This window comes from Anser anser (assembly GCF_964211835.1).
Source record: "Anser anser genome assembly, chromosome: 5".
NCBI classification, from domain to species: domain Eukaryota; kingdom Metazoa; phylum Chordata; class Aves; order Anseriformes; family Anatidae; genus Anser; species Anser anser.
In genome coordinates this window covers 3,777,484-3,801,423 of record NC_139725.1, presented here as the reverse complement: position 1 = coordinate 3,801,423, position 23,940 = coordinate 3,777,484, and the positions used below count along the sequence as shown (strand labels likewise).

Sequence of the window (23,940 nt, the reverse complement as noted above, 5' to 3'; positions counted from 1 at the left end):
AATAGTTATCAGTCTGTAATACCAAATGTATGTTGTAAGCTTGTTTCACAATTAAAACAGATATGTTTATTTACAAAAGCAATCAAGCCTTTCACCTCTCCAAAATAAAGAAAATCACTGGACTAATGGAAACTTTTATTTTTTGACAGATCTTGGCAAATACATCACTGATCAGTTAATTCTGAGTTTTGATACATTCTGGTTCACACCACTTTCTCTTTAATGAAAGAATCTCAGCAGCCAGGGAATTACCTGCTCCACTAGGAATGCTGCACACAATGAAGGGTGCCAGAGTTCAGCAAAACTGCAAAACAAAGCCAAGAGTTCCAACAATGATTATTCTCCAAAAGACAGAATGAAATTTTCCTCCTGGTAGCAAAAGGTTTCTTTAGCCATTTTCCCTACTATATTTTCCAAGTGTAGTATTTTTGACTTCACATTCAGATTTCTCCATGTCCTCCAAGAACATGAGAGATGAAATGTTCTGAATACAGGCCATACTAAAATAAATGGATAGACACCTATATGGATTTTTTTTTGTCCGAAGACAAGTGTGGAAACATTTAAATAGGTGAAACAGAGATGATAATAAATAGACATATTCCCTTGTTCTTAAATAAGAACCAATCTCCCATTTAAACCTAGCTTTATTCTAGTTATAGTTTAAACTATTCTAGTTTATTCTAACAAAAGCAGTCAGATACCTTTAAACAGCATTCATGAAAAAGTTTTTTCAAGTTTTCCTTATTGTTTTCCTTCATCATTTCTAATCAGCCATTGCCAGAGCTGTCAGGATATTGTGACTTTACCCCAAACAGCTCATTAGAAAAGATATATGCAAACAAATATGGGGGGTACTGAAGCTGTTGAGTGTCCTCGTTTCTTGCAGATATACCAAGAAACCAGTAAAAACTGTAGAGACCTGTGATTTCTGCACAAGAGCATGCACTTCTCAGTACCACTAGAAAAAAATCCATTTTTTTCTTCCTCTTGCTGCCCTCTCAACTTGTACAGCAAACAATAAGCCTTTCTTCCTTTTTTTTTTTTTAAGAACCTCCTTTTCCCATCAGACTACAATAGACTCTCTCTTGCACATGTGCTTCAATTTTCTTCCCTTTTTCTGACTTTTTTCACTTCAGCTGTTGGAAGAAACCTTCCTTTGCACGTACAGAAGACATGGATTGCTTCTTCAACATGCATGTAGAAAGAGCCTTTGAAAGTTAGTTGCTTAGCATTTCCATTTATTTTCACAAATAACTTTGAGGGTGTGCCTGCATTACAAAAAAAAATGTGTGTTCATGTTCAGGGTCTTCCTTACACCTTAAACATCTAATATTTTCAGTCATTTCCTAAGGTAAAGGTAGGCCTTTCACAGAAAATTTGCATAGCTTTCCTCAGTCCTGTGCTCTGTCTTCAGAGGTTGAGAGAGATCTGTTTCCACATGTGAAAGTTCAGAGCCAAAGACCATCATATTGTAATGTTGTGATCCCACCAGCCTGATCCGGAAATGTCATCACATCTACAGGATTAAGTTAGCAATTGCAGATCTCATTGTGGCTTCCAAATTTGATTTGCGTGCTGCTTCCATACCTTCAGTAATCATTACCTTTCTGTCTCTACAATTCCCAAAAGGATCTCCCGCAATGTTGCATCATAAATATGTTGGATCAACAAAGCTACACACAAAAGCTGTATAAAATAACTTCTTTCTTTGGGTTAGTAAGGAAAGACAAGTTCTTCCACAATATTCCACGCATCAATTCCAAGAAAAAATAGTCATGAAAGACTTCTACATGGTACAGAACATGAGTCACGCACAGAAGTAACAAACAGTTTTGAGCAACCAGAACATGTTCGGGATATTTTAGACAAGGTAAAAAGAGAGTTTTTGCCTGCCACAAATGCACAGGTGGTACCCAGAGTCAGCAAGAATCTACTGATAAAGATGAGTTCTCCTGTTTTTGCTGATTTTTTCGATAGTTGGGGATTACCAGTGAGCAGAAGGGTCAGTAGTATGTGCTAAAATATTCTAGAGATATAGAAATTTATGATTTTTATGCTTATGTACAAGCAAAGAGGGTATAACAGAATCATATCCCTTTCAGAACCACATTTTCAGTAACAATTAATGTTGTTATTTCCTTGCAAGTATTTTGAAGGATGCTTTTCAGGACTTCATCAGAATCCCTGACTCCTTTTTCAAATTCAAGTGCTACTAGCGTGGCAGTAGCAATTCCTGATAGTTACATCCATGGAGATAGGAACGGGACAGAATTTACACAGTGAAGAAATATTCTATTTATTCACCATTTCATGTTTAACTGTCATGCCAATCATATCTAAACGCTACTAGCTTATAGAATCATAGAATCGTTAAGGTTGGAAAAGACCTCCAAGATCATCACCCTACTACCAATGTCACCCACTAAACCACGTTATAGAACAGCTGCTGATCTGCCAACTGTGTACATACAGTACGGTGCATAGACATGTTACTGGGGGATGCACACGAGGTTAGGCTATGACTGTCTTCTAAGATTTACAAGCTATTTTGTCAACTTTTACTGTATTTTATTTTTTCACCTTAATTGCAAATTCTAGTGCCATATTGTACTCAATATTACAAAAACATGTTTTCTCTTCCAAACATTTATTTTTTTTAAAAAAGTTCTTTATACCTTTCTCACTGGGTTGTAAGCTGATTGTTGCAATGTTGATTCAGGGGAGTGACTGCTGGCCCTGGCTTCTTCATCTAATGACTGTGACAGGGAGGGAATATCACTTCTGTCAAGAGGAACTACAGGCTTCTGGACATCAAGTTCAGTGGAACTCTCACAGACCTACAAATCAAGATTAAGAATTAGTGTTTTCAAAATCTCAGTTAAAAAAAAAGTAGCAAATTCATATCAACTCAGCATACACAATATGAAAAGTCTGGAAGGACTCTAAAGCAAAGATGTTAAAAGTAAATCCAGCTAGAGAGAAAAATGAAAAGAGAGAGATTTATCTATTTCAAACATTCATGGAAAAAGATCAATAAAGCTACTGAAATGTACAGCTATCCCCAAAACCTGCTCTTTGCTCCTAAATCTAAGCCGCTGAGAGTCATTCAGAGTGGGAACTCCACACAGCTTACAGAATGGGAAATCTCAACCACCTTTCCAAGGCAATTCTAACTGTTTTGAATGAGTCTTAAAGCCACCTTATTGTGCCACCTTATCTTCCTTACAGAGTTTGTATGCCCACCACCAAGCAATTGTCCCTTTTGCAAAGGCAGAAACTCTGGATTGGGATTCAGAAGACAGGTTTTATTCCTTCTTTGCTATAAAAGTAAAGTCAGTTATTCAATTTTTCTGTCCTTCGGTTACCTACCCACAAAGGGGGAATGATGATGCTTTTATTCTCCCACCTGCTGCTTGCCTTGTCTATTTACAGATTCAGATATCTGGGATCCAGGTTGTTTATGCAGCACTTTACAGGAAATTTTGCACAGATCTCTATGAAACATGAAACTTCTGCTGATTACTAACATAGACAAAAAGACAACAAAGTTCAATCTACTTGAAATCTCAAAGGTGTTCCCCATTTCTGAGCTTACATCGACTAAAAGAAATAGGAAAGAACTTTTAGAGAACTTACTAGAGATTCATCTTGGATATGCTGCTGAACCGGGGCTGGCTGCCTCACTATGTAATTGATCTGACCAACTATGGTCTGTTGAACATGCTGAGCTGGCTTGGTTTGGTTCAGCTGCAAGCTGGACTGTCCTTGGGCCTGGAGAAGAAGCTCCAGATCCTTTTTCATCTCCTCCAGTTCAAACTGGTGGTGCATTATGTCCAAGCTCTGCTGGATGACTTGTTTGTGGGTGTTCTCATTCTGACCTGACAGTGGCAACGCTGGAGGCAGCTGCTGCTGCTGTGGTGGCTGCTGCAAGTGGTTAGACTTTATCTTCTGAAGATGGCCAAGCTGCACTTGCACAGTTGATGTTTGCAAAGCAGTCTGCGTGCGGAATGACTGTGGATGGCTTGTGTGAACTTGCTGAGCCTCATGTGATACAACAGCATAACCCAGAGGTGCAGTCTGCTGCAGCTGCTGGGGTGGTAAATGCTTTCCCATCTTCCCTGATGTATTCTCTGACTCTGATCGTGACTGTTGCTCCAGCCCAGACTGCGTTAACTTCAGAGGTGGGGGAACATCCCTTTGCTCTTTGTCACGTTGCTGCATGCTGTACTGCAGAGGAAACTGCTGCTGATGCAGTTCGGGATGTTGTTGAAAATTTTGATGGCGGTTTATGTTTTGGTGAGAAGGCTGAGCTTTGTTTGGGTGAGGTACACTGAGGCAGTGTGAGCAACACACGGGCATAGGACACTGAACTGCAGGTGGAAACTGATGTGGCTGGCTATTCACAGGCTCCAGCTGTGATGCTGGGGAATACTGTCCATGATACAAGGATGTCTGTAATCCTTGCACATTTCCATAGAGTAGCACATCTGAATGAGAAATGTGTCCACCTTCCATAGTGAAACCTCCTGCAAAACAAAACAAAACAGTAAACTTGCTCACTCCTAAGATCTTCACAAATTTACGCAATAAAAATTGTAAATGACTGCCATTTGCTTTTCTTCAATTCAAACGTAAAAGGGCTCATATCCTATTCAAGTAGTCCTTCAATATACCTCCAACATAAATTTTTCAAGATTTTTCAGTGGTTTAAAATAACACTAAACTCCCTCTAATGTCCATGGAACTCATGACTGAAATACCAGCAAATGCTTTGAAAAATTACCCTCAACTTACATTATTTTAACTGATGAATATGGCTTATACTTTCATTTTTTACTAAACTCTGAGCACATTTTCTCATCCACAAGCACAGGTACAGAAGACTGCTTTCAGGGTGAAAGTGAGCAAAATAAGAGAGATTGATGTTATATACGAGAGAATCATAAAAACTAGAAATAAAAATGACCTATGAACTAATCTTATGCATGCTTTTAGCCAAGAGAAGATTATTCCCTGCAATACCTTTGCTATTGTTTTACCCCTTTTAGTTTTAAATAACTTAAAATGGGATGAGAACCAACCCTTTATAACATTGATCTACCCACCAAACTGAATTTACTGTAAAAACTCGCAGCAGTTAGAAAATTTATAGTTGCTGGGAAACAAGCTGAAAGAATGTGCATTCATTATATAAATAATATTGTCAATATTACACAGAAAAAGGCTTAAAGCCATCTTTGTGCCCATTAATAGTAAGCATCTTAAGCATTGTTCAGGTCCCAGGGCCACTGAGATATTAAAAGAGTATCTGTTAGTATTGCACTCTGAGGAGCGTAAGCATAGCTGAGACCAGCTGTCCCTGGGTAAGGCAGAGGAAATAGCACAAGGCTCGCTGCAGGTAATCCATTTCACTCAGGATACTCCTAATGGGACTGCCAGAGTCACAGTGTTCTAGTTGCAGAGTTACTGCTTCCTGGGACAAAACTGCATTCAAATACATTCGGCAAAGTCAAGGCTGTTTAGTAGACGGTGATGCTATATTTTAAATAATTTTAGTTAAAAGTTTATCCACTTAGCCCTGTACAGGGTTTTGATTAAACTAGTAGTTGTGTTCTTACATTATGATTTTCTAAGATTATCAAAGATGATATTTACGGATTACATTTATAGGCAATGTTTATAGGGTAATATTTATATAGAATGATGTCTTTTAGTAGGGGAAAAGCATAAAAGTTTTCAGCCACAATAGCATTACTTTAGGGCTGTGACAGGAAGATCAAAACTAGAATTCAAATAAGAAGAGAGCACTTCAGGGAAAGTACTGTATTGTCTGTGTATGTCTTGTATAACTTTGGGCAATTGCATAATATAGAACACTAGACTTTTCTTACCAAAATTGGACAGCTGTTTAGTCCAGTAGGATGGATCCCAAGTAAATCTGATCTTCAGTGGAGGGCCTATGTCTGTGTTACAATTTGTCTCTAACAAGCGCTGGATCTGAAATACAATCTGGTGACATATCAAAGGATTATGATTTTATTAACAGTTATAAGACCATTAAAAGTGTTTTATTTGAGAATCATTACATCCTTAAAACAGTTCTCACATGTACTGCACAATTTCGCTTTATTGAGAAAGTATTTCTCTTACCAGTTCTTTACTGAAGAGAAATGGGATGCTGTTTTTACTGCACACTGCCCAACTGATGAAGTTCTGCACATGTTCAACCTGTCTGCTTAAAACCACAACACCCTGCAGTTGCTGCTCCAATTTCTGCTTCCTTTCACTTGTGATTTTCTGTTAATAATGTAGAATAGGTAGGAGACAATTGTCATCCTTCAGACACACATAATGCATACAATCATTGGAATTACGTTACACATAGACACTCTTATTTATAATCTCTTTAAAGCACCAATCAGAGAGAGAAAGCAAATCCTGTTCAACAGATATATCTAACTCAAGACGAACAATGACTTCTTCAGGAATAAATTACAGCATTCTGGCCATGGTTTAGCAGAATAATGTAACACAGGAAAGGTGTAAACGTTTGATCAAATTTGAACCTGGATCTCTTTCTTGTCTATTACAATACACAAGAGAGGAGACCTAAGAACGAATATCAGCAGAGGGGAAGCACACAGTGTTTCCTCAGAATGGTCTTCCAGTCTCCAGCAATTCATGATTTAGGGACCACAAAGACAGAGGCTATATCATCCTCCTCATGGTATTTTTTCTATCACATATTCTTCAACTGGACATGCAAAAACTGAAGAGTCAAAACTGCAGGCTGTTTTACAGAAAGTAGACCAGAAGATCATTTTCAAAACATTTTAAATGTGGTGCTAGAGATCTTTCACAAATGAAAGATGAAAATCAAAAGCTGGCTTGTTTTGTAATTACTCAAAATGTGCACACATATTCTCTGCAACTGTATTAGAAAATGTGAATAACACAATAAGCAAACATTTTGCCACTTCATCATTAATCTTTGTCAACCATTGATTTCAAATAAAATCCTGCAATAAAAAGAATATTTGAAAACAAGCAAAGGGACAATAACATTCACAATCTATATTCTTCCATTGGCACTGGGATTTAATTTTAATTTAGTTTAATTTCCCAAGGTATGAAAGAAACTAGCCTTACTTCAAGTTGTTCAAGAAGGATGTTTGTTCGTTTATTGATTTCATTTATCAAAACCATCTTCGCCATTTTGATTTGATTTTCTACTTTTTTGTATAAGTGTTTTACTTCAAGCAACCTATGAGGAAGAGATACATATCCCTTGATGAGCCAACTGGTATGTCATTTATTCAGTGCTTGGTAGTTATCTGTTACATAATATTGACAAAGAACTCCAGTGAAAGTTGTACCATTTCCTTTAAGTTCTCCCACACTTCTCTCTTCAAATGTGATAATGCTGATTTGGGTCACCACAACGTAAGACAGACATAATACTACTAGAGAGTGTCCAAAGGAAGGCTACGAAGATGGTGAAGGGTCTAGAGGGGAAGACGTATGAGGAGTGGCTGAGGTCCCTTGGTTTGTTCAGCCCAGAGCAGAGGAGACTGAGGGGAGGCCTCATGGCGGCCTGCAGCTTCCTGATGAGGGGAGTGGAGGGGCAGGCGCTGAGCTCTGCTCTCTGGGGACAGCAACGGAGCCTGAGGGAATGACATGGAGCTGGGACAGGGGAAGGTCAGGCTGGGTGTTAGGGAAAGGTTCTTCACTGAGAGGGTGGTTGGGCACCGGAATATTCATATTTCCTACCCTCCAAGAAAAAAATATATAGCATCAGCTTTTATCTCTAGTAAACTCTATTTAAGAAAAATAACACTGTTACTTGTCATTCACTTTCATGAGAAAAATACACAACTATTACCTGTCTTCAATCTGTTTAGCTGAAACCTGAATTCCATTTTTTTTCTCTTCCACTTTAGCTATGACATTTTTCAGGATAGCTCTCTGATTTTGCAAAGCTTCATCAAGATGTCTGAACCTGCAAAAGAAAGGGAAGTTTTCACACCATGTTTTTTCTGCTGATAAGAAACTATTGAGAAGCTGGATCATGACTTGTTTTTTCTTTTATAGGCTCAAATAAAACATTGTTTACATTTGCTGCTATTATAAAAGTTAGAGGGGAACGGCTGGAACTAGTGTCGCTACAGCAGCATTGCACCACTAAGCAAAACTGCCCACTCCTAGATTTCAGCTGTTGCTCCATTAATTCCCTCGGGTAGAGTTTGTTTCTCTGCAGCCAGACTCCACTAAGGACTTGGCCAGATGCGCATCTCCAAAGGATCCATTCTGCCTTAGCTGTAAAGCCTGCATCCCATGGTGAGAGGAAAGGAAACAGTCCTAACTACAGGACTTTCTATTGGACACAGCTCGTACATGGCCTAAACATAGATCTTAGCTCTTTTTTTTTTTTTTTCCCTGGTAGAATAGTTCAAGTACAAAGGCATATATCTACTCAAGAAATAGAAGTCACTGTAAATAACTGGTGGATTACCAGAAGGCCTAGGTTTAAATATTTTAAAATTTGTGCTTAAAAACATTCTTTGACAGCCTGAAAATTAATTATTTACATTACAGAAGGTTCACAGTCCATGCTGATTAAGGAGTGGACAATGCATGACTTGTTCAAAGAGGGCTTAGCTGGACCTGAGCTTCCAAACCGGTACACCAAATACTCAGACGGGGTCATCCTTTATTTATCTGTGCCTACTGCTTACTACCCAACAGCTTTGCCTACAGTACATTTACAGTAGGAACTGGGCCCTGTAACCCAGACAATTCATTTTTAACAGTCACAGATACGGCCTTTCTCAAATTTCTCCTGCCTTCTTCCAAAAATAATTCCTGTGGATTGACTTTGGGTTCCTGCGTTTGAAAGCAGAAGCTATATGCCTGAAGCAGAAGGAATTGGTGTGTTCAAGTCAGTTAAGGGATCATGTCAGTCTGGACATGATCCCCTGCTTCTTTCCTACTGCAAATGCTGTGACAGCTATCCCAAACTTTATCGCCCTTCAAAGGGACAGGCACATCTCACAAAAGGTCTGTCACAGTGTATAGGTAATTCCTTGCATGGCTCACACACGTGTGCTAGCAAACAGCAAGCTAAGCTACAGTCATGATGTCTTGGATAAAGACCAACAGACGTAGTTGGTTATGCTAAGTAGAGTTCAATTTGCAACTAGTTTCTCATGATTGTACTCAAAAGATACACGCATACACCATATCTGGCAGATGATACAGTTGGGAAGGTACACTGCTGAGCCCGGTGTATGATTCTATAAGGGCAGTAACCCACAAGGTATGCTGCTTGGGCATAAGACAACTGAACTGAGTTTGCTGAGGCTTTGAAGCTGGAACTGAGTTTGCAATTTCAGCTGACAAGAAATGCAGATGGAACAGCCTTAAATCTATATTCACTATGTTTTTATATAGGATTATGAAAAAGACATTAAGCAATCAATATCTGGTACCTGTGTTCCTTATGCTCTGTCAGAAGGCAGCTGTGGCAGGTAAGGATATCACAGGTCTCACAGAACAACTTGAGTGGCTCTTGAACATGCATTGGACAAAATAAGGAAAATTCACTTGCCTCATCTTCAGTTGCTGAGGAACATAAAACAATGGCATCATTGACAAGAACTGACATTAAGAGTCAGTTGCCATACCCTCACATAATTTTATTGAAAACCTTGGTGTTACCTCTAAAGACTCAGATCCTGGAACAATCTGATTATATGAAGCAGGTTTTTTTGTTTGTTTTTTAATTACCATTAACATTACTAGCAGATAGGCATTTATAAAGGGACAAGGAAAAAAAAGTACGATTGCATCCTCAAAGTTTCCTTGCTAAGACAATATCCTGTTACTTTTGACCAACGCATGAGAAATTAAACAAAGCATTCATCTTTAGAAAACATTTATACAAACTGCAAATGACATAAAAACATTACTTATTTAATTTTTTTGCTAATATAAAACAAGAAAAAAAGGTTCAATTTCCCTACACCAAAGCCATTTTACTTATCTAAGTGTAAAAGTGTAAAAAAAAAAAAAAAAGGAGGGGGAGGAGTCTTTTTTCCTAGGAACAGACAACTTGACCACAGCTATCCAAGTCAGTTTCTTAAGAACCTCACCTGAAGCACAAGGAAACTGCAGTTGCCCTAAATTCTGAAACTTCATTTGAGTCCTCATTTTCTACAGCCTATATTTTCTTTATCTAGGGTGGATTAAAAAAAAAAATCTCTCTTGAATAATAAACAAAGTTTTAAATCTCTCTTACTCTAACCAGTTGGTACCAACTATGGAAGTGTAACCTCATCAGAATAAAGTATAAGCTTCTACCCTACAGTCAAAATAATACATTAGAAGCAGTAGGGCCCACCTGTGTTTATTCCTTGTTCTATCCTCCTCCCTCTAAAGGAGGAAGACAGGGCAACACAAACAACTCCATATGAGAGCGAAGTGTAAACTTGAATCGTTTTATTAAATTGCAACACTCTTGTTTTAGAGTACAAATTGCTTACTTAAGTTTAGGTTAGCATACTCCTCAGTATTTACATAAAGTGAAAAATGAGCAGTAATAGGAGATGATGACCCTTCTCTATGGATCATTACTATATAGGGATGAAACATTTTCCAGTGGGTTTCATTTGTGCTTGCTAACGGCAATACACCGATCACACTCAGGAAGCATGTTCTTCACTCCATGTTTGTGAAAGGAACATCCTATAGAGGTCACAGCCTTTTGCTGTCTGACTTCCCCTCCCACACCTTGTCCATAAAACACGGGAATTGCTTTATGGCAGTTTCCTGATGGGAACAGAAATACCGGAAGGGCAAGGACAACTGGTCTTGCAGCCTACCAAACCATAGCCCATCACTCCACAACTGGAAAAGATACATGGAACAGACTGTCTCTGTGAGAAACAGATATCCAGGATTTCTCAAACATAGATTACTGATTGTGGCAAAGGCAAGTTCAGACACCTAAAGTGATAGAGAATCCCATAATCTCTCATTTACATGTATATACACTTTAAAGTCACACTCAGACAGGACAGCACAGAACCTCTCTAGCACAGAACCTGTGCGTGCTCCATTCTCAACTGAATAACTGATATGAGAACAAGCCTAAACATTCAAAGCATATCTTCAGTACCTGTGCAGCCCTTCAGGGATACAGACAGGAAGCGGTCTCCAGTTTCATTGCCATGTCTGTGTTCCTCTGTACACGTGCTGCACAACCACTTATTGCAGCTTGTGCAGAGACTGTGAGCAGGTCTCTTCTCTTTACACGTGGAGCAGCTCTAAGAACAAAAAGCACAGTTACATATATGGATAACAAATTAGACTGTACAAACTATCTTCAACAAACTATGATTCAGATTGGTAAACTTAGTATTTTGCTTCATTAGATTAGAACAATTCAAGTGATTTTAGGAGCTCAGTTATTGTTGTAAAAGGGCCCAGAGTAAAATTGCGATTCGAAGCTCTTAAATCATAATGTCTTTCTGTGCTCTAGCACAATAGTTATTTGTAGGTATGAAAACCTACAAAATCTATAGGCTATGGTATACACAATACAGGAACATCCACATACTCCTAATAAAAAAAACTTATTTCCTATACTCTAAAGAGATGAACAAAACCAAGCTGAATTCATATACTGTTATCAACTGTAATGAACTGGAAACATAAGACAGACATGGGAACATCAAATAAACTGGAATTCGTAACTAACTATCATCTCTATCAATTCAACTATTTAGGAAATGTCCTTTCTTATAGGCCATGTTGTCTGGAACTGTCACTAAAGGTGAAATGAATAAAGCAGCATATAAGTGAACAGAGTGATTTGATTCCTTTGTTATCCAGAATGACCTCAGGAGTTATTTCAAGGGGACTATAATGATACTTCTCTTAAAAAGGATTTGCATGAGGCATAAAATACCTTGTTGAAATCTCCTACCACAATGTTTCTAACATAATGTAGCCATGAATAGGTACTAATGGGCAGAGTGAAAATAATTATATAATTTTACCATATTCAAACCATAAAAGCTTTGCCACCAGTTTATCAATCTCAAACATTTCCTACACAGTTACAAAATATTTACTGTAGTTATGCATAGTTCTTGAATATTACTGCTGTTGTCACAGCTACTCAAGTAGCTAATAATAGATGGCAAAGTGACTTCCCTATGGTGTGCTTTCTTTCTGTTGTGCATCAGCTTATCTTCACTATGGTTTTGTTACAATTGCATCCCCACTACTCTGATGGGAAACACAAAGAGAAGTATTTGAAAGTATTCAGCATACAGGCCCTGATGCAAGTCCTGGTGAATTTAAAAGTCAAGTTTCTCTTTGCTGTGTCCCAGATCATGACCTTAGAAATCCTGAGGGTAAAACAATTACAATTCTTTCTTTGCTGGTCTTCTTAGTGTTAAATCACAGCTTTAATACTAAGTGGAATATCCATATCCAGCTCACTTCTGAGACTCACGTTTGACTCAAAGGTTTTACTTCAGCACAAGAACAAAAATTTTTATTCCTGTTCATTTAAGTTTTACCATCCTCTTCAGTGGGGCTGGAATTTCCCAACTGATCTCTTATCAGCTCGTTGTTAAGAGTTTCTAAGTATTTCCCATCTCCTTCAAAGAGATTTCTCTCTGACAGTAAGACAACAAAAGCAAATTTTTAAATGTGTTAGGTTGTCTAGGCAGGAAAGTATTCATGTAAGCCATTACACAGTTTTAGCCATTTGCTTCTCAACAATGTTTTCCAAAATGTACGTGTAACACTTCAAAACAAAAAGCCTAATATAACTTATATAACCAAAATGCAAAAATATTCTGGGAAGCAAAGCCTGTTATAAAAAGAAGTGGCTAAGTTATAAGGTACTCATGAACCACCTGCTTGGGAAACAGGTCACAAGTTCAGAGGTGCTCTGCCTTCTTGGTAATAACCAAAACTGCCTAATCACAGGTTTACCTGCCACCGTTCAGCTGTCAGACAGTCTGACTAGAGCTTATGTTAGCGTTATTTTTAAGTTGCAGAGCACAGAGTGCTCCCAGAGTTAGGTTATTTATGACGTAAAAACAGCCTTTTGAGCAAGGGATTCTGAAGTGAATGTTTTTGAAATTTCTGCAGCTTGTATATAGTACTTTCTATTCTTTATGCTTCACTATCTCACACATTGAAAAACATCTGGTTTCCAAACACATTATTATGAGTCTTGACAGATTCCCACTTGAAAACATTAGGTGAGTTAAGAAAATGATGGCTGTTCGGCTGTGCTTCAATTGGATGAGTTGGTGCTTCTCCCTTTGATATCATTCATAGCTTTGTTTTTGAGGGAAGGGTGGTTAAAAGACAGTAAGCAAGGCTTACTCTTACATGACTGTCAATAAAAAGGAAGCAAGCCCAAAACTATTAGGACGGTTCTCAAGTCCCTCTAGGGTACTCCTGTGCTCCAGTGAGAATTCTGCTTTACTGAACTCCTCTTAGGACTCCTAAGGGAGTTACACAAAAGAAAAAGTTTCTTTTGAAGAAGGTCTAAAAAATAATCTAGTGCTTTTGAAGTTATTAGATATCCTCATTTGATTTTGTTTCTACACCAACTCTCATTGAAAGGTAAATTAAGTGAGTCATGATAATTAAGAAATCCCAACACATATATAACAATGGCAGTTCAGAGGAGTGGAAAGATACAGCTTCCATCCTACTTTATAGCAAAAATGTTCCCCTCTACCCAGTGGTTCTGAAACTGAATGCCTAATGCAGCTATCCAGTTTCCTTAGGAATCAACAAAAGCACAGAAGAGACAGAGGTCCAGGATCTGGTTCAAACGGTGAAGTCCAACATCCCTGCTTGTTGGGTACCAGTCCTTTGCTTTGGATCATGCTTTGGCTAAAGCAGTCAGCAGATTACAGATTAGTTTTGACAAGTTTCCAGCTGTTTTATCTCCCAGATACAGGTAATACTACCACATTCTGAAATTTCTCTTACTCATGCAAATAATATAATATTGTACTGCAATAGATGGATCAGAGATACACACCTTCCTCTCCCTTTCTCCTGGCATCACAAAGAAGCAGCAAGTAAAAATACTGTGAGGATAGACCTGCTCATCATCTGGGTATTTTACACAAGTGAAATCCATCTATGTACAGTGTCAATACACAGCCAAGATAGTAATCTTATGCTTCCCAATCATCTTTTGCATCCATTCCCCAATGAGAAACTGAAATGTGATGTGACCTTTTTTTTTTTTAAATGATCAAAACAGACAATCAGAAAATGATAATCCCGCATAGGATCTAAAGGGTAATCTTGGTGTAACCATTAAGCCAATAGTCTTTGTTTCTGTTTATTTTGTGTAGAGAGCAGAAACAGGATAATGAGAAATCCAAGAGATCCATTATCTTCTAGATAATGTATAAACAATATAGAAGCAATAATTATAATATATAAGCAATAATTATAACAACATAAACAATAAAAAAATGTGTCACATAGATCCAGTTCTACATCACTAGTATCAATAAGTAAGTACAGAGTCAAAATCATTCTTCAAATAAAGTTAGAAGAGTAATATGAAGGCAGTATGTCCATGCCTTGCAGTGATGCAATTAAAGTGCTGCATAAGCAAAATGTAAGACAGTCTGTTGTTCAATACTATTTGTTCTGCTCATCAAACAATGTCAGTCTGGTAGTGTTTTAACAACTCACAAAGCACCCTACTTAGTGGTTTTCACTTACCTTTGCCATAGCTGAATTATCAGTGTGAAAGTCCTTGAGAAAGAAATTTTCAACTACATTTCTTGCAAAGCAGGTCTGTTTACACACAGGGCAGGAAAGGATACCTGCATTTAAAATAAATAAATAAATTAAACAACACACAGCAGCCATGTGAACCAGGAAACGATATAAACCACACTTCAGTATTGCTGGCTTTTTTTTTTTTTTTTTTTAACATCAAACCAACACTTAGTTCCAGGAAACTAGAGGCATTCTTCAAGCCTTAAGTTACTTGTGGCTAGATCTAGTTCAATACACACAGAAGAAAAACAAAGCAACAAAATCCCTAGAAATACACTATGGTTCAGGTGATTTATCTCAGTATTTATCAAGGATATCCACATGTCCAAATTCCCATGAATTCATCAGGGCTTGAAGCTTTGATAAAAGCTGAGGTGCACCTTAAGCTGTATACTCTTGTTACAGAGTTTTGCTACTTGTGCTTTCCAATACTAGCTACAGTTCTTCTCGATCAGCTTTGCATTACCAGAGGTATACCAAAGCATAAAATACACATTGCCTAATACTAGTTTTACAGCACAGCATGCTTTCCAATTGAAGTCATAAAGAGGAGTAAAAAGTTGTTAACAGAAGTAAAAAGTCAATATAAAAGTTCAAAGTTGCATAAGTAAAAGTCAGAATTGCAAAACATCCACTACAACAAGTCCACAGGTGACACAAAGCGATCAGGCTGTGTTCCACTGACACTCCCAAAGCAGAGCAAATCGAGCAGCATAAGCAGCAAAACCTGGCTCCACCTTCATTAGGTACGGTGTGACTGGGCTGAGAACTAACAGCACCATTCAAGAAGTTGTCCATAACTGTATAACTGCATTTTTGTGTCTCTGCTATTTCATTCCTAGACTTCTGGGGCTAGAATTCTGCTAGACGATCTAGTGCTTTTTTGAAAAGGGATGTGCGTGTCTCTGACCACATTTCTGTAAACTACTGTAGATGTGAATCCAAACCTTTAGAGGTGGTGGTGGTGTCAGTCTATTTTTACCTTATCACATCGAGTCTTTTTTATATCTCTAAGTCTTTCCATTTTGTTAAGAACAGAATTTTAATGCTACTCTCACCTTGTCAAGCGATCCATTTATGATAACTAAGAGAAATATTTTCCATGACTAAATGATGCAAACTCACTTAAAGAAAGTTTTTAAAAGCAAGATCAATTACAACTTTTTACTGGACTGGCACCGTTCAATGTGCTCTCCCCTTAACTAAAATTATTTTTAAATAAGGAAGGTGACTTGGAGATAAAATAAATCTTAAGTCTATTACTCTTCGCATTAGACGGTTATCAGAGACACTCATGTTTTCCAGCTTGGTGTTACCTGCCTTTGCAATACAGCTCCTACAGTCCCTGACCAGAAGCACAGTTCTAACCCTGAATGCCTACCGTTTTCACATCTGGGCTACTTTTATTTTTAACAAATTGCAGAGACACAAAGCCCAAACCCTTCCTACATTACCACTTCTGACAAAAGCACTATACAGTCAGATGCCTCAATAAGTTCATTTTCTTTCATAAATGCTTTGGAAAAACACTTTGCATTGTTGCATCTCCTTTGAAAGAGGACACCTTAGATAGAATTGCTTCCACAAGGCTTAGGCCTTTTTAAGCCCTATCATTGTAATGAAAGCAAAAGTATATTGTTTACTATTTTCCAAGGTTGCATTTACAACAGAACTGTGATTTGGCGACTCACGGACCAGACTAAGGTCTACCTTGCCCTTGTTTAATTGCATTTCATACAACACCGGTGTTCACACAGACGTGCAGAAAGCAGGCGGTACCCACAGGTGGCTGTGCTACTCAGCTACAAGTCACCCCTGGGGAAAAGGGCAACGCAAGCAACTGCCAGTGCTTTGCTCATCCCCTGGGTATGTAACTTGAGACCTGTTTAAGGGTATTCTGGTGATAGGAGTTACAAACAGGCTAAAAAAATTCATTTGATAAAGATGCCCATGACAGCGAAAAGCTGTAGAAGTCTCTAACTTTTTTCCCTTTGCATCCTTAATATTAGGAGCGCAGCTAAAAGGGTATCTTACTTACCTACAATATTTGTAGCTAATCACCTTCATATGTTACACCCTAGGACAATGAGATGCTTTCATATTAGTCGCACTGTAACCTCCCTCTGCTTCCCTGAATTACGGTTCTGTGTCTTTTACACATTCCATTAACAGCTCGGTTCTCTAGAGAAATGTAACCACAGTAGGAGCACTGCAGTACTTAAGGCAAGATGTGTTACACAGACAGTGCCCTCCTACTCCTTGCAAATGGTGTGTACTACAAGTGTTAGTGAATTGCAGTGCTAATTCCTAGAAGGTGAAACCGTTTTCAAGTATCTATGTGAGCACCTTACAAAGCAACTCAGTTATAACAGCAGCAGCAGAAATACATGGATGCATTTTGATTGACAATCTAGCTAGCAAAAATCCTACTTTACAGGCAGCCTCTCAAGTAAGTCTCATAGGACATGCTCTAATTCTTGGTGCAGTGATAGGAAACCATCTGCTGACTTTACAGGGAATTGCCTCTAGCCCTTTGAGACCTTGAACCAGCATCTTACTCCCCTAACAGCACTGTCCAAGCAGTGTCAGTCCTTGATCTGGCTAATACAAAGAGAAAACCTCCATACTGAGACTACGCAGTACGCCACAAATTGACTAAAGAGGAAATTATCAACAGGTTACTCTATAAAGTAAGAAATGCATGGCTGTCACAGTTACTCCTTCACTGACACACCATACAGGTGACCACAGTCTTACGCAAAACATTTCTAGGAATTGCTCACTGGGAAACAAAAGTGATGCTAAGGACTTTGCCATAGGAAGGACAACTTCCATGAATCCTCCGCATAAGGTTAAAAAAGTTAATATTGAAGTTACATTTTTTATTACATTCCAAGACTATCCAGTTAGTGCAGAATGTTAAATCAAATTATACCAGTTGAATGATATTTAATGTAATGCTCACAGCCTTAGGCTAGTTCGCATGAACTTTAAATTGTACTAATCTGTTTCAAACCAGTGAAGTATGAAATACATTGCATAAAGAATGCATTAATTTAAGAACAGACAATACCTTCTCTTTAATATTTTTTAAAGAAAACTTCAATACTTTTCACCTTAAGAAAACATATTTTCCATGCACAGATTTCAGTTCTGCACAGAATCCTCCTTAAACATACTGAGAAGCGCGACGGTATTCAGAAGTTTAGAACAGTCACCATTTTGAGGGTACAAGACACTACTGCTGATTAGTATCTGGGGACATCTAAAAGCAATGCCCAGGATGCCACGTTACAATTTCTCCCCCATGTTTTAGATCATGGCTTTGCTACTGAAATCAGTGTTGTTACAAAGATATACATGGAACAAGTCACACACATAGGTCAAAACATCACGTTAGAATCACTGCCACAGACCACCAAATGAAGTACAGCTTTGTGTAAATGCCAAGAGCGTCTCAAATATCCAAGTAACTTTGAATTACAGGGATCTCGCATCTGAAACTCCCTTGAGAACATACAAAACATGTATAGCTCTCAGCTTAAAGGAATAAAACAAGAAAAATCAGAACAAACATTGTAAGTTAACAGGAAAAATAATGGGGACACTATGGCGGTACTGTATTGGATGCAGTTTCCTACTCATACAAGCACTAATCAGCAAGCACCTTTTCACCTGTCCTAATACTGAATTGTATATTTTTTAAGACTCCATTACAAGCACAGAAGACATCTACATCTTGCTAGAAGAGGGATTCCCTGAATGTGGTAGCTTTGGAGATCATACTTGTTCAGCTAATTGGACTTCCGATTTCCTTCCTTTTCCATTTAATCAAAATCTGTGCTCCCTGGAAATGCCCAACCTTTTTCAATACAAATTCCCCCCAAAATCTAATGATAGTTTGGCATAATAAATACACTACAGAATGGTTTGTGAAGCAATTGTCCTGAAATTAAGTACATTTTACACAGACATTTACAAATAGCCACAAGCAGCAGCTACTTCAACAACGCAAAGCGAGCACGCTGCTGTGTTTGTGCTCAAAGTAGAATCACCAGTAAAGCACAATTTCCTAGAAACCCCTTACCTGTCCTCTGGATAAAGTGTCACTTAGCTACCCACGAAGTCACTTCTGTCAGGAAGCGGAGGGTTATTAAGCAGAACTGCACACACAGTGTGCTCCCTGGAATCAGGCTTTGCCGTACTGCAGACAGAAGTGGCTGCACCTTCCACAGAGTATGTGGGGCTGCGCCCCCCTCTTCAGCAAGAAATGCTGACAAATCAGCAGTGCAAAGAGATGTACTGGCCCACTATGAAGTGCATGGTATTTTTTTCTCGCCTTCCTTCTTGCTTTCACCTTTCTGAGATTCATTCAGGCCTCTCTTCACTTGCCTTGGTTGTATTTTTCCTGAAGTGGTGAAATAAAAATCCCATAGAGAGAATAAATAGCAGCATCCTACTTCCCTTCTTGCCTGAGTCTTCTCTCAGTCATCAGAGTAACCTGGAGCAAGCGTGCAGAAGGGAAGAGTAGAGCTTTTCCAGGCTCAGGTAGCATCAGGTCTTACACCGTCCACTCCCTCAATACACTTTGCAGGACATTCCCTAAATATTTTTCTTGCCTTACTTCCTTACCACTACCTCTAAACAACTGTGTTAACTTGTTTTAAGAACCTGTACTTTGCAGACAGCTCATTTAAATGTATCATAATTACAGCACCGTGGGTGAAGGGGAGAATAGTCAGAAGCCCCAGAGACTTGCTGTTTGTACGTATGAGAATGATGCAATTTCTGGATCTAAATAGTAATCCAACATGGAATTACAGCATTCAAACAACAGAGTTGACATATTAAGAGATCAGGAGCCAAATTCAGCTATGATGCAATCATGATGCCCAAATGAGGTCCATTATTGTTATCAAAATCTCTAGACGTAGAAAAAAAATAAGAGCTGTTGACATAAACTATGTAGAGTTTGTATGTAAACAATATTGGAGGAAGGAGTTAGAAATGTTTGCATAAATAATTTTGTTTAGAAGTTCATTACTTTCTGCTGTTTATCCATTGAAATAATCATTTATGACATCAGACTTCATTGCTAAAGGAATGGGCACAAATTTAGAAAGGCCAGCAAGGATCCTAATGTTAGATTTGAGCTCTGTTTCAGTGTGATATGCAGGATAAACCACCGATAAGCTGTTCTCTATGTATTTGAGTTATCAGGTAGTATTGAGCAAGCACTGAAGACCACTTTGTGTTGAACAGACTCCCAGGAAGTTTCATCACATGAGGTATGTGGAGGAGTAGTCCTACACATGCATCCTTCCAGGGCTCCACTATTCTTTTCATGGTAGACTACTGCACCTGAACACCACCACAAAAACTACCAGCACTAGAGAATAACGTACTTATGGAAGTGTGTATGTGTACTTATAGAAGTATGTGCATGTTAAGTTTATATACATACACACATTGGAGCCCTGAAAAGCTTCAACAGCAGACTTGTACTTTGCTGAGGTGGTTAGCAGCCCTTCATAAGACAAGTGTTCATTTCCACTCTTGCACTCCCATCAGCAATAGTGAATAGACAGCAGGTTGGGGAAAACAGAAATTCAAAGACAGTGGATCCAGTAGTCAGACACACTCAGTCTGGACATTCCAGCACCATATCCAAAATCAGCTTTCAGGAAAACATTAGGGTTCTGCCACCAAAGCCCACTCAAGCGTATGCCATTCAAGCCCTAATGCATTGCAGGTCACATTTCTCACATACCACAACAGTTCCATTTCTGTTAGTGAAAGCTTCAACACTGCACTGAACCCAAGGAATAGTAAGTGGACATCTTGGCAGTGGCCCCTATACAGAGTGTTCCATTGTAAAAGCACAAAAATGTAAATTTGTTGAGTGCCCTCAAGTTTTTAATCCACCTGTACTGCAGCAATCTAATTTGTAAGTGACAGAGCTGTAGATAATTTGCAGCAATCATCCCTGAAAGTGCAAACTAACCTCTGCACCACGTATAGAAACTGAGTACAAAGACCTTTTGAACATCAAATGCCTCACCTCACAGTTTTGTTTCAAGGTCTTACAGTCTGGTCAGGTCTAAACAGAAAGAACCCTCAAGCTGGTTGTCTGGGAAATAAACCAATGCAGATAATTAACAGCCTATTATTATCCTGAGAATTGATTAGCATAAAGAAACAAACATTGGAGCTATCATACACACCACATTTATACTTGCTGTCCACATGTTGCACCTATTCCTTTGTTCTTTTTCCTCCAACAACCATCAGAATAATTATTCTCAGAGAGCATTAGCTACAGCTCAAACTGCAGACATAATTTACACTTCCTTAGAGACCCAATTACAGGTTATAGGAAACAGTTCTGAATACAACCTCCGACTTTACATCTTCGTATTTATTTAACTATCCCCCCATTGTTTCACTTGCCTTTTGGATCTGGCATCTGAACAACAGTGTGAGAAGGGCTGAGTAACCTTAAATCCATTTTAGGATGACTAAATAAATACATTATGAACAGTTTCCCTCCTTGGGATAACCTTTTTACTTCCCTTTTTAGAAACAAAACACATATTTTGTGTTAAGTGGACCTAATTAAAGCAAATTGGTGTTCTCCTTCAGAATTAATAGGAATGATGCATTGCATCACTTACCATATATGATTGCATCAAAACAAGATTATTTAGGGCCTCAAGATATAACAGTTGTAACACCAAGAAGGACAAATTGTACTCCACACTAAGCTTAAATATAATTTAAAGAACTCTACAGAAGTGTATTTTTCTTATGTACAGACTTAGTACAAGACAAGGCATTGTGTGCTGGCACCTGGAGGCTCCTCTTTATGCCAGTATACCATACTCTTAATGCCAGAGCCTAGAGCCAAGGAAGTCCAAGCTCAACCTTCTTGAAACAAACCCCTTGAAGATAACTTTGAAGATGGTACATGCAAGCATGACGAATGCTTGGTGGAGTTTTGGGTGTCCCTTGCTAACGAGCCATTCACAATTGGGAATCCATGGTTATACATAGCATCTATCTTATAAGATAGAGAAAACTATACATTTTCAGCTGGAAATGATAGAATGCAGCAAGTGGACGCTTGTCAACAGTTAAAGTCACATTTGTTCTCTTTAATAGTCTGGTTTCAGTCAGTCTTATCGGTTCAATTTGCATTTCTCTCATGTCACCTTTCCTGGCATTTAAGTGGGGATCTCAGACCCTTTGTTGTGCATGGAAAACTAACAAGAAGCAAGTGTGGATGGTTTTTGACTTATGCACGGAATGTGGAAAGAAATTATGCAGCCATTTTCTAAGACTTTTGTTATCCAAGCTAGAGAAGCACAAAAGGGCAAAGCACGTTCTTAAAATAGCACTTCAGGAAAAAAAATAGCCCAACATACAAATTCAATACAAAAACATAATACAATTAAATCCACCACTTCCCAAAGCAATTTATAAAGCTGGGCAACTGCTAACTTCATTTTACAAATGTGAAGCGTAACGTATGGGTCAGATATACCTAATTCAGTCACAAAATGGAAATAATACTAGGGTTTACTATCAGTTAGAGTAAATCTGCAAGGTTTTCTAGTACATCTGTTCTGATCTGCCTTGTTCTCAAAGGCCTAATTTGCAATTTGAACAGTGGTTGCCTGTGATTTTTTTAAAAAGAAAGACAAAACAACAACAAAAAGCCAGCCCTCAAGCTGATACAGTCTTCCAAATTGTGAACTTTTCACAACAACAGACCTCCACTTCTCCTCTTTCAGCTACTTCTGAAACTATTACATTGGTGATATTGAAAGTATTAAAACAACTTCGATCATCAAACATCTAAAGGAGAGAAAGAGCTGCAGATAAAGGGTAATTTATTTTTGCCCACACCCCCAACTCAGAAAGAAGGCATAGGCACAGCAAATTGGATGAATTTGGTTTTGAATGTTTCCAGTACTCATTAAGAAGGCCAGGCCCAAGAAGCCAAGGCATCACTCAAGAACCAATTGCGTGTGTTTTCATGGTGTACTGTGAGTGGCAATTTACACAGGCAGAATTCATGTAGTAGCCTGGGAAAATCATCTCAGGAGATTTAGGAATTTTCTGTCTTTCTCATCCCCAGTCCCACTCTTTAAAACTCTTCCTTCCCATGTATGAAACAGACCAGAAGCAAAAATCATGCAGATCTGTAGAGAAGAATAAAATAAGGATTCTTTTTTCCAAATGAAGAGAGGAGGAAAAAAAAAGGAAAGTGATACTGGCCTGCAGAAAAAGAAGTGAAAAACTGAGTAACTTAAAGTCCCCTTCATATTAGAAGCACCTGTAGGACTCAAATTTCAAAAATTATTTTCTTGTTTCATTCAAATTGCTATCAAACTCTCACTTCTCACAGCTTGGAATAAATTCTGACACGAATGCAGCTTTTTTCCATAAGAACTCAGTCTACCTCTGAGCTTTCATTCAGGGGATATCTTAAGCCCAAAGACTTAGACACAGGTATAAACGTAAGTGTCCAACATCAACTACCATCAAATATCCAGACCACTTACCTACAGCTCTTCAGCAATCTTAATACAACAACAACAACCTACAAAACAGCTTTATGTTGATATACTACTACTTACAGTATGACATATCGAAACCCACAAATTAAAGCATGCATTTACAGTAAATCTCAGATTGACTTCACTTGGAAATACATTCACTTTTTCTATTCTTATATGTTGCTTAAAGAATTCATAGCAATTAGCAAATGCATTTTACTTACAGACAATATTTCACACCTCAGCTGAAGTTGCTTAGCACTTATTGTATATACATTTTATCATTGACACAAATGTATGATCATACTGAAAGATAACACTGAAAATTGAGCAGGTATTGTGCTACCTGCATGTGCAGATGAGGTAAGCAGTGCTTAGCATCATGCCATCAGAAGATTTCACAAACTTATCCTAGCTGACCCATGGTGGTTGCAGTTTCAATCAATGATTTAAGAGACACTGATGTTTTCTTTTTGCTGCTCTTCCTGTTCATATATTAATCAAGTCTTTGCACCTGGTGTCTCCATTTACAGTGGGT

The 23,940-nt window shown here is 38.3% G+C and overlaps 1 protein-coding gene across 1 annotated transcript in view; it reads right to left on the bottom strand.

Moving 5' to 3' along the window:
• The window catches only part of TRIM66 (tripartite motif containing 66), a 49,879-nt gene that overhangs the window by 19,747 nt on the left and 6,192 nt on the right, over nucleotides 1-23,940 (bottom strand). Inside the window, 9 exon segments of the mRNA XM_083838162.1 lie at nucleotides 2,679-2,840; nucleotides 3,640-4,529; nucleotides 5,895-6,012; nucleotides 6,154-6,300; nucleotides 7,153-7,267; nucleotides 7,886-8,002; nucleotides 9,492-9,624; nucleotides 11,180-11,327; nucleotides 14,782-14,885. Of these exon segments, the coding sequence (XP_083694288.1) occupies nucleotides 2,679-2,840; nucleotides 3,640-4,529; nucleotides 5,895-6,012; nucleotides 6,154-6,300; nucleotides 7,153-7,267; nucleotides 7,886-8,002; nucleotides 9,492-9,624; nucleotides 11,180-11,327; nucleotides 14,782-14,885 (1,934 nt within the window).